This window comes from Xenopus laevis, chromosome 5S (genome assembly GCF_017654675.1).
Source record: "Xenopus laevis strain J_2021 chromosome 5S, Xenopus_laevis_v10.1, whole genome shotgun sequence".
NCBI lineage: Eukaryota > Metazoa > Chordata > Amphibia > Anura > Pipidae > Xenopus > Xenopus laevis.
The window spans coordinates 23,320,896-23,335,672 of NC_054380.1; the positions used below are offsets into that span (position 1 = coordinate 23,320,896).

The window sequence follows — 14,777 nt, forward strand, 5'->3', positions numbered from 1 at the left end:
AGATAACACGTTGTCTAATTCTGGGCAGTGTCATTCTGTGGCTACTAAAGCAAATAAAGTTCTGTCTTGCATAAAAAGGGCATTAACTCAAGGGATGAAAACATAATTCTGCCTCTTTATAGGTCCCTGGTGAGGCCTCATCTAGAGTATGCAGTGCAGTTTTGGACTCCGGTCCTTAAGAGGGATATAAATGAGCTGGAGAGAGTGCAGAGACTAAGTGCAACTAAATTGGTTAGAGGGAGGGAAGACTTAAATTATGAGGGTAGACTGTCAAGGTTGGGGTTGTTTTCTCTGAAAAAAGAAGCCTGAGAGGGGACATAATTACATGTTACAAGTACATTAGAGGACATTATAGACAAATAGCACCATACCAGAGGCCACCCCTTCAGACTAGAAGAAAAGAACTTTCATTTGAAGCCATGTAGGTTGTTCTTCACAGTGAAGACAGTGAAGTTGGGGAATGCACTACCGGATACTGTTATGATGGCTGATTATGTTAATGATGGCTGATTGGATGATTTTGTGGGGAAGCAGAATATCCAAGGCTATTGTGATACTAAAATCTATAGTTAGTGAATGAGTATATAGGATATAGCTTGTGTGTGTGTATGGAGGGGTCAGTGTGTGTATATATTGAGAATGGGTTTCATTTGAAGGGGTTGAACTGGATGGACTTTGGTCTTTTTTCAACCCGATCTAACTATGTAACTAGAATTTGTTTACCACTTTGCTAGTCAAATCTCTCAAAGCCTCACTTATTATAGCCTCACCACACAACCTAACCTCACCAAACAAAGAGATCTCTGTATGGATTGCCATCACTGGATGCTCATCGAATACAATAAAAACAATAAAAGCATAAGGTTCTCGCACTTTTTCTTACAACAGTGTGGAACCATGCCAAACTACTCACATCTATACAAAATTTGGATTTCAACTGAAATGCTGAAGCCAATGTTGTAGTTGTCTGCTCAGGAGCCACATGCATCAAATTTCCTTGCCCCGACAGATTTATGGAAATCATAACTGGAAGTAGTTGGAGGATTACTATAGTTGATTTATGTTGATGCAATATGCAGGAAAGTGATGGGATGGTGTAAATTCTAGTTTCAAGCTCACCCTGATAGACAAGCAGAGATTTAAATTTAGATAGGCCAGTGATTCAGTTAGCAGGAGTGATGTATTTATAGGTAGCTCCTCCATGACTTAAATCAAAACTGTATCTGTTTATTATGATGAATGTCCTATCTGGGGGTGCTGCTGTAATAACCCTTTGTCATATAGGAAGATATTATCTTACTGTCCAGAAATACATTTCATTGTCTTCTTAGGGGTGAGAATGCTATTCTATCCCCTTCACAGTAGTAGTAGTTACTCATTTCCATGTATGGGATAAGACTTAGGGAAAAGTCTGTAGCTTGTTTATGAATGGACATGCAGTAATAGGTTTCACTCATAGAATTTAAACGTGTCTAAAAAGTTGTTAGTAAAAAATTGTCATGAGTATAAAAAATGTTGACTCCTATTGACTTCAAATCATTTCGACAATTTTTCACAGTTTCACTCATCACTAGTCCATACTGTCTGCCATTGGGCAGATGCCCACTAATGTTCACAAAGTTAGGGAACAGGTGTGTGGTGTGAGAGGGGAGGCTTACAGGTGAATGGGGTGAGAGAGGAGGCCTACATGCCTCCCTCCAACCTGTTCCTTGTAAATACAGTGCAGGCAACACTGTATTCATCAGGAAACATAGGGTCCACTCTTAATTTTGGAGCACAGAGACTCAAAGCAACTTAACTAGCATGCAGGTTAAGGTGCAAGGTGCAAGAACACTGTGGATTAAGCCCATGTTTTGCACTTTTGCACTTTGTACCCCACCTTGCATGTAGTCCCTGTAGATACTGTTGTGGTAATATAATAAAAAACTCCTGCTGACTGGTTACTATGTGTAGCTGGACAAGTTGCAAACTTAAGACCATCTATTGCATTCTATTTACATTCGTTGAAAACATTAATTTCCTAGCAATATATACACCTACGCTGATGGTCCTGTACCTTTAAACCCTTTTAAAATGTTGGACCCAGTTATAAAATTACATTACATTTTCCAAGATTTATTTAGTGAACAAAATCCTGAATCATTATAAATACAGGATAAAAGACAATTTAAAAGCAGGAACATTGGTGTAATTCTCTCTAAAATAAATCCCTTGTATTAGTTCTTAGTTTTTATATGCTAAATGGAAATGTGTTTCTATTTTTTCAGCATCATTAGAGACAGGAGATAAATGTAGAATTTGTACAGTATCATTCAGACTTTATCCTTATGCAATTTAGAATTCAAGCATTTGTTTACAGCACCATGAAATTATATTATGAAGAAATTGTAGGGTAAAGGAAAACACCAATTAAAATTTCAGCATACGGGCTATATTTTTATTGATCAAAGCCCATTTTCAAATCCCCCAGCACTTCCCTGTTCTGTGAATAATTGTAAAATCACTTGCAAGTGGCCGCAGCTAAAAATAAAAATGAAAAAGTTTCGCATTAACTCATTACTGTCAAAACCCCGGCCCTACCTTTCTTTTCTCCAAGAAATCAGTTTACAAACATCTTAGTCTTTGTATTTTTGATAAAATCAATTACATATCTTTTTTTCTGCTTTCCTCTCTTTAGCCCCCCAACACTTACAGAGTTATTTATCAAAGTCAGAATTTATCTCAATATTTTCTGCTACAAACTCTCATCAAATACACTCTGTTTTTTTACTCTGATTTATTATTACATTGTAAAGAAAATTGCTTTGCGGGAAAAAAAAAAATCAGATTTCCACGGATTTTTTGGACTTTTTCATCCGATTCTCTCATAATTTTCACCAAAAAATGAAGAAAAATTCGGGGGATTGTCTGAAACCCAGCGCACCTCAAAAAATCATTGGGACTTCTCCCATTGACTTATATGCAACCCCGATAGGTCTGAGATGCTGGATTTTAAGATAAAGATTTTCCATCCTCGGGGTTTAATAAATTCTGAAAAATTCGTGATTTTTTTAAAAGTCTGATTTTATATTAAAAAATCACAAAGTGTTCATGATTTTTGCATTAGGAGTTTAGTAAATAATCCCTTTAGAGATTACAGTCACCTAGTGCCCCCCCAAAAAAATATTTAAGCCTCCTGTGTTGGCTGATATGTCAGCCTATTTTCAACTTGCCAGTCCAATCATTCCAGTACAGATAATATACCTTTATAAACCAGGAAACCCTATATTGTACTGTATATCATTATTTGCTATACAGCACATTTAGGGGGTTATTTATTAAGTCCGAATTTTCCTGGTTGGACATTTAAAAGGGAAAACACATTTTTTGTAGAAAAACAACCTCAAATTTTTCGAGATTTATCAAACACAGAGGCTGCTAAAAGTCTCAAACCTGCCAAGGTCATGTAAAAGTCAATGGCATATGTTCCTTTTACAATTGGAATACAGGTATGGGACCTGTTATCCAGAATGCTCGGGACCTGGGGTTTTCCGGATAACGGATCTTTCTGTAATTTGGGTCTTCATAGCTTAAGTCTACAAGAAATTCATTTAAACATTAAATAAACCCAATAGGCTGGTTTTGCCTCCAATAAGGATTAATTATATCTTAGTTGGGATCAAGTACAAGCTATTGTTTTATTATTACAGAGAAAAAGGAAATCATTTTTGAAAATTTGGATTATTTGGATAAAATGGAGTCTATGGGAGACAGCCATTAAATAATTCGGAGCTTTCTGGATATCGGGTTTCCAGGTAAGGGATACTATACCTGTATTTGGGTTTCGTACAACAAGCCAAATAATTTGTGGTTTTTGGGCAATAATCTGAGTTTTTTTGTGTCAAATCTGAAAAAAATTGCACGATTAGGATATTTTCATGATTTTATCAAATTTTTTCCTGCACCAGATTTTTTCGAGTTAATTTATTGATAAATAAGGTAAACATGTGGATGGGAGTTTGGTCAAAGTAGTTTTAATAAAATAATAAGAACATTTTCAGATTTTAGTAAATAACTGTAAATACTGTACCAGTAGGAACTATTCAAATAATCTTTACCAGAAATTATTAAATCAAACTAATACTTTCAGCTTTTTTGAAGTCAAACATTTTGAATCAATATTTGGAAAATCAAATTCTTAAAGTAAGTGGGGACATACTATGTATTCTTGTTTTTACTTGGAACTGCATTTAACATTCACACGTATTTTCTTCTACTTTGCTTCCCAAAACTGCATTTATTTCATATCATACAAATCTATGCACGTAATACATACATTTTCTCAAGGTCTTGCAATCCGGCAAAAGCCCCATTCGGTATATTCGTGATTTTTGTAAGCATAAATCTCCTGCAAATAAAATGTACAGATGCATCAAATACAGTGGAAAACATTCATAAAAATGCACAAGAAAAAAAAAATCAACATACACAAGTTATTGTATACGTATTTACTATACCATTACATTTAAACCATTACATTTATTTTTATTTGGCAGATAATTTATTCTTCTTTTAAGGCCTGAGAGCTGTATTCCCTTAGGTGAAGCAGATTGTGGTGGTTTCAGGCAACACTTGAATTTATCCTGCATTTCATCAACCCCTACTCATTTGGCTGATCTTATTTTTCATCAGTCTAAGCTTTCATCCAAGCAGTACCCTTGTAAAATAGCAAAGAAATTGGTATTCAGTGGAAAGTGAAAGAAAGTCTCTTAGCTTTTATATACCCAAACCTGCATCAATAATGGCTGAAAATGAGCAATGTTCCATTTGTATGTAGGGCTGGTTCCTTTTTCCACTTTGCCTGTTTTAGAGGATGACACCCAGATGGATCATGGTCCTGTGCCACAATGACACATGGATGTTTGATTTCAGTGAGCTTATTTTTTAAATGCAGACATGCAACAACATGAAAGGTATTTTATGGGGCCCATTATCTCTATATTGTTGCTGCTCTTGTACAAATATACTGCTCGCTGAAAAGGGAGTTTTAATGTTTGTTCATTGAACAAACAATTTCATATAATTAGTGGTGGTCAAGATAATGAAAAGAATGTTTTTTAGACAGTATCATTGATCTGGCCACCCATTCACCTCCTAGCTGAGGATGCGATTTCTTTTCACAAAAAAAAAGAAAACACATTGCATAGCTAAAAAAACCCCCTCCAATCTTGTAGGCAATAATGAATATACTGTATGGTGATGGTTTAACTTTGGGCTAAAAATTTATATTATCTTTAAAAAAGTTCTCCTTTATTGGAGCTCCCTTTAGATCTGCAGATATTTTCCTGTTTCAAATGGTGTGGGTGTTTCCCTGCCAGCAGCACAGTGAAGTCAATCACAACCCTGGAATCACACAAGCAAAGCATGATGGGAAGCAAAGCAGATGGGTAAGAATAGTAGGGTTTTCACAGACATTTTTAATCAACCCAAAAAACAAATTTTCAACTCAAAACAGTATAATGCATTGGCACATGACCAGATTCAAGTTATCTTATGTTTATCACATGAAAACTCATAGACAAGATTCAATTCAAGGAGAAACAACTTTTCTCCAATTCTCCATATTGAATCTCATTCATGATATGATAAACCATGGGAAATATTTTTCTCACTGAATTGAATCTTAACTTTTGTTGTCCAGTGCTTCATAAATTTTGCATGCAATAAATGTATGGTGCCCGTCCTTTCTTTTTTTTGCTTTTCACTTATAGCACCCCCCCCTTTTTTTCCTTTAGGTTAAGCCTCCTACTTCTCTTGGACATACACAAGAGGTTACATGCATTCTTTTGGAGCAGGTTTAAATGCAAGCCTTTAAGAGCTCGGTAAACTTCACCTAAACAATTTCCCTGTTTGCAGTTGATGTATTGACATTACTTTGATGTTGTTGGCTTGTGATGACATCATTTTTGTGTCACCGCCTTTGAGGAGACACAAAAATAGTGACTCACAAATACCAATTTTAATTCACCAACTCAAATTTGAATTAGATTGTGATATTTATCGACCTTGGAAACAGTTCTGATTCGAATATTCGCCAACTAAATCTGCCAAGTTCATTTACAAGCCAATGGCAGAGGTCCATTGAACCAGTTAAAGATATTAATTGCCTTCCTGACATTAAAGGTTTTTTTTTCGGAGGAAAACTTTTTGAATTTTTGGGTCTTTTGTATTCAATGGAATATTAGGGGGCATATTCATCAAGGGTCGAATTTCGAGTTTATGGGCGTTTTTAAAAACTCCCATCAACTCCCATAAACTTGAAATTCGAATTTAAAAATTCTAATTTTCAATTCAACTATTGATAAATTTGCCCCTTAATGTTCAAGTTTTTTCATAAATAACCTCACATTCGAGTTGTGAGTACATACAAATTTTTTAGTTAAAAAAATTCACATACTGTAACTTTGAAATTCGACCTTTGATAAATCTGCCCCTTGTGTGTAAGTGTAAGTCTGCATAAAAATAGAAATGCACGGTTCATTTGTTATTTGTTTAATATGATGAATGTTGTTAAATCTCAAATACAGATGGACTTTAAATGCATGAATTGCCAACATTGTTTCACGTAGCTGTATAAAGATTCCACTAGAAGCTAAAGCTTCTTGCAACTTATAACATCTACAATAAAGGAAAGGTCTACCATTGTATGAAAGGCATGTATCCTCCATGTTCTGTCGGATGCACGCGGTTTGCACGCAGTTTGTAGATGCAATATTTGTATTACTTACATTATATTTGGAGCATCCAACGTGCTGACTACGCTTTCTCTTATTGCGTCAGATCTGAAGAACGCACACTGTGTAGTTCAGCCCTTAAGCACTTATAGGAAGATGTATAAGTTCTGTTTAAAAAAAACTAAAGCCAACTAAATGTGATTTTTAGGGCATTATTAAAAAAAATTCTCACTTTTATTATAAAAAATCCAACTAAACTCCCAACGATGAATGCTCTTAATTTACTAAAAAAAAAATCAGAAAACAAAAAAGCACATGCGGGAAAAGTCTCAATAATTTGTATCATGCGATTGTCACCCGAAAAACTCAAGTTTTTCGAGGTTTTGAATGAAAACCAGTGTCAAACAGTCGGAACCCTTGAAGACTATGAAGACAAAAAAACATCTTCCAATCGTAAGAGAGACATCTGCCATTAAATTTTACATGATTTCAACAGGTTTTAGCTGGAGTATTTTTCACATTCTGATTGTTTCCCCTTAAAAACTCGACCAGACATTTGAGAGGCTTAAGAAATAGGCCTCTAATTGTGAGGGGTCTTTTGCTATAGTGATTTTCTCTCAATCTGTAGCAAATTTAAGCAAAATCTGAGTAGTGTTATTTGCAGAAAAAATTCTGTCACAAAGAAACTTTTGTTTGATACTTGGATTCCAAAGGGTTCTGTTGATACTTGTTTGTTGCCTTATTGGGAGTCACATCCATGGCTTGAGGGAATCCTTGCCTGAAATTTTTTTTTACCCTGCCTGCCTGATAACTGAAGATAAATCGAGGAAGAGTTGCTTATTTATTCCAAACACGAGCCAATATTTTTCAGTAAGGTCCACCATAGAAAATTCCTTGAGATGTTACCAATGTCACTACTTAGACCAGCCTACAGTATATTCCCACTTTTATACCTCACATGGGTTAGGAGTAATCTGTTGGAATTCCCTTTAAAATCGGTTAGTTGAGAACTTCTAAAAACAGGATGTACACAGTTTTTGTTTGTGTCAGTGTTGTAAGTCAGACAAAAGCTACTTTAAAATTATATAATATTCATTTATAAATAGTGATTTGTCCAATTTCGTTTCACCATGAATTTCCCGTGAAATTCGCGAAAACTGGTGGAAAATTAGTAAAAAGGGCGATTTCAACGCCGGTGAGAAAATTGTAACCATCGCCGGAGTTGAAAAAACTTTGACGCTGGTGTATACTCCGGTGGCGAAACACGCAAATTCACAGCGGATTCGTGCCTGCCAAATAAATTCACCCATCACTATTTATAAATATTTATTTATATTATATATATTTATATATATTTAAAGACCATACTACATACCACTCTCAGGACTTATTGCCTTACACATAAATAGCCTATTTTTATGCACATTTCATCATTTCTCTTATTGCTCTAGAGGAGCAAATTAATTGTTCACTAGAGGGATATTATTCTAATTCTTTATCTTAATATTTCTATGAAATGCAAAAGGAACCATGGATGAAAATATGGATATGCATATAGGTTTGCCTCTAAATGTAATTTTATAACTTTAATACATTTTGTAGAACAAAAACAATGCTTTAGAAATAAAGTTAATACAGTAAGGGACATGTTATCAAGAATGCTCGGGACCTGGGATTTTCTGGATAACGGATCTTTCTGTAATTTGGGACTTCATGCCTTAAGTCTACTAGAAATTAATTTAAACATTAAATAAACCCAAAAGGCTGGTTTTGCTTCCAATAAGGATTAATGATATCTTAGTTTGGATCAAGTACAAGCTACTGTTTTATTATTACGGAGAAAAAGGAAATCATTTTTAAAAATTTGGATTATTTGGATAAAATGGAGTCTGTGGGAGACAGCCATTCCGTAATTCGGAGCTTTCTGGAATCGGATTTCTGGATAAGGGATCCTGTATATATATTTTTAGGAGGGGTGTTCAGCCTGTTGCCCTTTTGCTACTGTTAGCTTCCCAAAAAGAAGTCCATGGGTACGCCCCCTGTTTTGCAAAGTATTGTCCTTGATTTGTTGTACACAAAAAAAAACAACAAAAAAAAAAAAGCAATTCTAGTGCTTATACAATATCTTCCACTCTCCACACCAACAGCTAATTGAATTTTGAATTACAAACGTGTCTTTACTTGGCAAAACTTCGATATATATATATCCTCTTCATCACTTTTATCATTAAAGTAAAGATATGTTTTCTAATGCTTGTTTTTAATCCATTTTCTATTTGAGCCCCTTTATCTTATCATCTCCAGTGTACAGAACACTAGTTTTGACTGAATTACATTATATATATTATCTTAGCTTTTATTTCCTCCTTCATCATCTTTACTGCTGGTTTGTACCTCACAGTGGGGCAAATTCACTAAGATGCGAAGCGCCGAACGCTAGCGTTAATTCGCTAGCGTTTGGCATTTTGCTACTGCGCAAATTCACTAACGAACGCTGGCGTAGTTTCGCTAGTGTTACTTCGCAACCTTACGCCAGGCGAAGTTTCGCTAGCGACGAAACTACGCAAATTCACTAACTTGCGCAGTGTACTAAACGCTACCTTTTACGCTAGACTTCCTTCGCCACCTCAGACCTGGCGAAGCGCAATAGAGTAGATAGGGATTGTTTAAAAAAAAGTCATTTTTTTCTAAGTCCCAAAAAAACGCTGGCGTGTTTTCTACATGATGGCTGATAGGCTGAAAAAGATCGAAAATTTTTTGGGGCTCCCCTTCCTCCCCCCTACATTTCCTGACTCATGGCAACTTACCTAGACAGTGGGCACATGTGTAGGGCAAAATAAATTTTTTATTTGCAGATTTGAAGGTTTTCTAGGCATTTGTAGTGCAGATACGTGTTCCTCCATTGAAATTTGAATTTCGCGCCGTATGCAAATTAGCCTTCGCTAGCGTAACTTCGCTTTATATAGCGAATCAACGCTAGCGCAACTTCGCAACCTTACGCTACCCCTGTGCGCAACTTCGGATTTTAGTGAATTTGCGGAGCCCTGGCGAAACTACGCCTGGCGAAGTGCGGCGAAGTGCGGCGAAGTGCGGCGAAGTTGCGCCTGGCGCAACTTCGCATCTTAGTGAATTTGCCCCAGTGTGAGCTTCATAGGTGCCATACTTCCCCCCCCCTCCCGACGGCTGATCTCTATGTGCTTTTTTACCATTTGTTAAACAGCCATGACCGAACAAGGGAATGTAAAAAAATAACAGAAATACATAGTCATTTTGATTTACATTTTTGCGGGATTTCCTGATGAATGGTATGAAATAGGAACATGACAATGAAATATACATTTTATAAGTTGCGAACTTATTATGCCTGGCTCTTTTATAATAAGATTGTAATATTATTATACTTTATTAGTGAGGAGCGTATCGTTAACAAAAGTTTGCGAAATAGCAAAAGATTTAGCAGAAAGTATTGAAGTCAATAGGCGTGAACATTTTTTTATGGGCGACAAATTTTATGCACTTGACAATTTTTTCTCACTCCAAATGTATTAAAGTCAATGGGGGTTTTTCTCGCAGTGACTTTTTGTTTTAGCAACTTTTTTAGTCTTGGAGGCTTTTTTGTCCAAAATCATTAAAGTCAGAGGGGTATATTTATCAAAGAGTGAAGTTAATAGTGAAGCTAGCGATTGCTGCTGCCTACCGAAACTTCATTAGTCCTCTTACGCTTAGGTGAATTTGAATAGGGCGGGTACATTAAAGTTGTATGGGCGTCTTTATTACAGATGTTGGTGCAAATGCTTGAAGTGGCCACTTTTTATTACAAAATGTCCAAGGAACCTGAATAAAGACAAAAGAGATCCTATAATGCCCTACACATGAGCCCACCCTAAAACAAATGTCCTACTATTAAACACAAAAAAGTTTAATAGTTAAGATTTTTGCAGGCAATCCCGCTTAAAAAAGGATATGTCTGCAGAATTTTCACAACTTTAATGCCTTTCCGACAGGCAGGATATGATTTAACTGACTGAGGAATTGAGGAAGGTGTAGCTTCATTTTAACAGTTCGCCTGGTCTGAGGTGGTGAAGGAAACTCTGACAAAAGAGGTAACGTTCAGTAAAATTCTTAGTGTATTTGCGGAGCTATGCCCGTTCTCTAGAGCGAAAAGTCGCCTGGGGATATAGTACGAACGCTAGCGACGGTCCTGTTCGCTAGCGAATTGTTGCCTACGCCTGTTGTGAATCTGCCCTAAGGTGTTTTGGGCCAGATTCAATGAGAAAAAGGTTTATCTTGTGAAAATTCATGGATGGGATTCAATCTGAGATGCAATTCAATTCAGAAACACGTATCTTGCGGGTTATCACGTGAAAACTCTATGGGGAAGAAACTGGGACTTGACTTGAATTGAATCTCATCCATGAGTTTCATGTGACAAACCATGAGAAAACTTTTTCTCACTAAATTGAATCTGGTGCATTGTATTGTACCTTGCCCCCAAAGTTAATGAGTGGTTTTTTTGTTCTGTTGAGCGAATCCCTTTAACATATTTAAAATCTTGTGTCTCAACAAAAATCATCAACTTACCCCTTTATTGGTATTAAAAGACACAAAATCTGCCCAGGTGCAGTTACCTATAGGAACCAATCAGATGGTTTGGATTTAAACATGTGACAAGTAATTCTAACTTTTGCATCTTTTATTGCATAATCCCTTTAAATGTCCAAATAATGTCCAAATAAACTATTAATCCAACAATATTTTTTTATTAACAGGGTATATATTTGCTAATTTCTAGCAAATGCTAATTAAACTTTACTTTATAACCCCCAATGATTGTTACTGCCTTATTCAAGTCTTACACATGTCATTGGGCAAATACACCAAAGGGCGAATTTTCACCACTGACCGATTCACCACACTCCGCACCACTTTGCCGGGCGCAAATTTGTTACCATTACACTAATTCACTAATATGCAAAGTTGTGTCTCAGCAGCCAAACGCTGGTGAATTCTCACTAATGTTACGGTGCAAGCATTTCATAGCGAATTTAGCTAGCATTCATTTCTACCTAGCGAAACTTCGCTAGCACTCTTGTGTTTAGGTTTATTTGAATAGGATGGGTACCTAAAAGTCATATGGATGTTTTTAATTGTAATGTTGGTGCAAATGCTTTAAGTGCCCATTTTTTCAAACACATCACCAATGAGCCATAATATAGACAGAGGAGCTCTGCTTTGTTTTATCAGTTTGCCTGGTCTGAGGTGGCGAAGTAAACTCATAAAATTCGTATCTTAGTGAATTTGCCGAGTAACGACTTTTCACCAGAGCGACTGTCTTATTCACTAGCGAATTGTCCTCTATGCCTGTTAGTGAATTGGCAATGTCCTTGCGGATGAGACTTCTGGCGAATTGTGACTAGCGACGCCACTTTGCCCTTTAATGAATCTGCCCCTTTATTTGACATGAGAAATCCTCTAGGGGCCTTATTTATCAAAATCCAAATTTAATTTAAAAAGTTTGACCAAACTAGAATCCATGATTGGAGCTTATTTACTATAAAAAAAAAAGAAGAGATAATCGGATTGGGGACAAACCCGAAAAAATTGACTAAAAAAATCTAAATCCAATTAATTTTTCGGGCTCTTTCCCGAAAAGCCAGAATTTTTCTGATTTTTGCCTGAAGTAGTCTGAAATAGGCAGATTTTTAGGTTAATTCCAGCACAGACCACATAAAATTCCAAATAGATTAGGGACCTCTTTCATTGACTTATATACAACCTCGGTAGATCTTAGATTCCGGATTTTCAGATTCATAATTTTCGGGGTATAATAAATCTCGAAAAATTCAGACTTTAATAAATAACCCCCTTGGTCTTGGTAACAAACCTTTGTAACAAACACCCTCCACAACAGAGATGCTCAACTTGAGTGGGACAATTAGGGGCAGATTTATAAGGTCGAGATGAATTTATGAATGAAAAAAATTCAAATTTCGAACTGTTTTTTGTGTACTTTGACTAGGGAATAGTCCTAATTCGATTTGAATTTGAAAAAAAATTTGGAAATTCGAATATCGAAATTTATCATGTACTGTCTCTTTAAAAATTTAACTTCGACCATTTGCCATCTAAAACCTGCCGAATTGCTGTTTTAGCCTATGGGGGAACTCCTAGAACCTATTTGGAGTCAATTGGTGGACTTTGAAAAATCAAAGTTTTTTCGGGAAAAACTTTGAATCGATTTTGATCGAAATGCGCTATTAATTAGATTCGTATGATTCGAATTCGGCTAAATACAGACCTATTAGATCGAAATGGACCTTTTCAGCCAAAAAAAACCTTTCGACTTAATTTTGGTTGGTCTTTTTGCATTCAAATTTCAAAGTTTTTCAAATTCTAAATTTGACCCTTGATAAATATGCCCCTGAATACAATAATTGTAACAAGCAGGAAGAAACTAAATACAAACTATAGTGTTAGCAGAAACAAACACGAGTTCACTAATAGAAAATATCTGTCAAATGCTGTAAAATATTTCTAGATTAATTGAAGATTTATTTGCTTGACTTTTGCTGCAAAAAAAAATTGTGTTAAATTAAAAAATAGCAGACAGAATAAGCTTTTTCCATAAAAATATTTTCTTACTAATATATCTATTTATCTTTATAGATTTTATTCTATTCTTCTTCTTTTTGTCCTCTCTTCCCCATAACACAGACTAAACAAGTCTAATTATTCCTGCAAGTTTCAGTTTCAGGCACAAATATCTTTCCTTTAGCATCTTTCCTTTACCATGTGGTCAAGGTCACTTTGGGATGATACTTTCCTCTTGTTTATCCTAGTAATTATTATATCATCAGAAGAGATAAAGAATATTTGTTGACTTTTGAATTCCAAAAAATGACAAGCTCAGAACAGTTCTAATAGCATAAAAAAACTGAATTATACTGAACTGTAAAAAGTGTAAAGCTGAGAAAATAATAGAAAATGACACAATAGGCGTCTATTATGCCCAAAAAACATAAAATTCATACTGTGTATGAAATAAAATGTGTCTCTGCCTCATTTTAATTCTGTTAAAGAAAATATATTTGACTCTTCCAGGACTCTTCCAGTTATATAAGTTTTATGTATCCATTATAGAGAGATATTGAAAGTGTGTTGACCTAAGTGTATTATTTTTTATCTTTCATACATTTATGAAATTGTATTTTTATTGTTTAGCTTTACTTGTGGAAAACCCTGTTGTGAATAAAACACAGGCAACGTACGGTCACAAATGGCACCCTAAACTCAGAACTAACTTCAAGATGCCAGTCTTGGTTCACTCTTCTGCCTATAGCAGCCGCCTTTGGCTTTGGAAAGAGCCCTCAGCTACTCAGATGCCGCCAGGACTTATTGTGCGAGGAACAGGATGAGAGTTCTGAGCAAGTGAATGGAACAATTTGATAGGAACAGGAGGAAATTCCAGTGGCCTGGAACAGAGTTCAAGTAACGTATCGGAGGAAGACAAAAGCGAGGTCAAGGCACAGGCAGGGTCAGTCCAGGCAGAGTTCACTCACGGTCAAAATAAAGGCAAAGCCAGGCAAGGCAGAGTTCAAAGAGCGTTAAAATACAGACAAGGTTAGTCCAGGCAGGGTTCAAGTAGAGTCAAAATAAAGGCAATGGTCAGTCCAGGCAGAATTCAAACAGGGTCCAAATACAGGCAAAAGTCAGTCCAGGCAGAGTTAAAACGGGTCAAAATACAGGCAAAGTTCAGTCCAGGCAGAGTGCAAACAGGATTACAATACAGACAAAGTTCAGTCCAGGCAGAGTTCAAGCAGGGTCAGATAACAGATAAAGGTCAGTCCATTCAGAGTTCAAACAGGGCCAAAATACAGGCAAAGGTCAGTCCAGGGAGATTTAAAGCAGAGTCAAAATACAGGCAAAAGTCAGTCCAGGCAGAGTTCAAACAAGATCAAAATACAGGCAAAGGTCAGTCCAGGCAGAGTTCAAACAGGGTCAAAATACAGGCAAAGGTCAGCCCAGGCAGAAACTTAAACAGGGTCAACATACATGCAAATGTCA

At 36.1% G+C, this 14,777-nt stretch overlaps 1 protein-coding gene across 1 annotated transcript in view; it reads right to left on the reverse strand.

The window, feature by feature from the left end:
• Positions 1 to 14,777, reverse strand: part of fshr.S (follicle stimulating hormone receptor S homeolog) — an 84,560-nt gene that overhangs the window by 33,141 nt on the left and 36,642 nt on the right. The window contains exon 2 of the mRNA XM_018264768.2: positions 4,316 to 4,387. Within this exon, the coding sequence (XP_018120257.1) occupies positions 4,316 to 4,387 (72 nt within the window). The remainder of the gene's footprint in view (positions 1 to 4,315; positions 4,388 to 14,777) is intronic.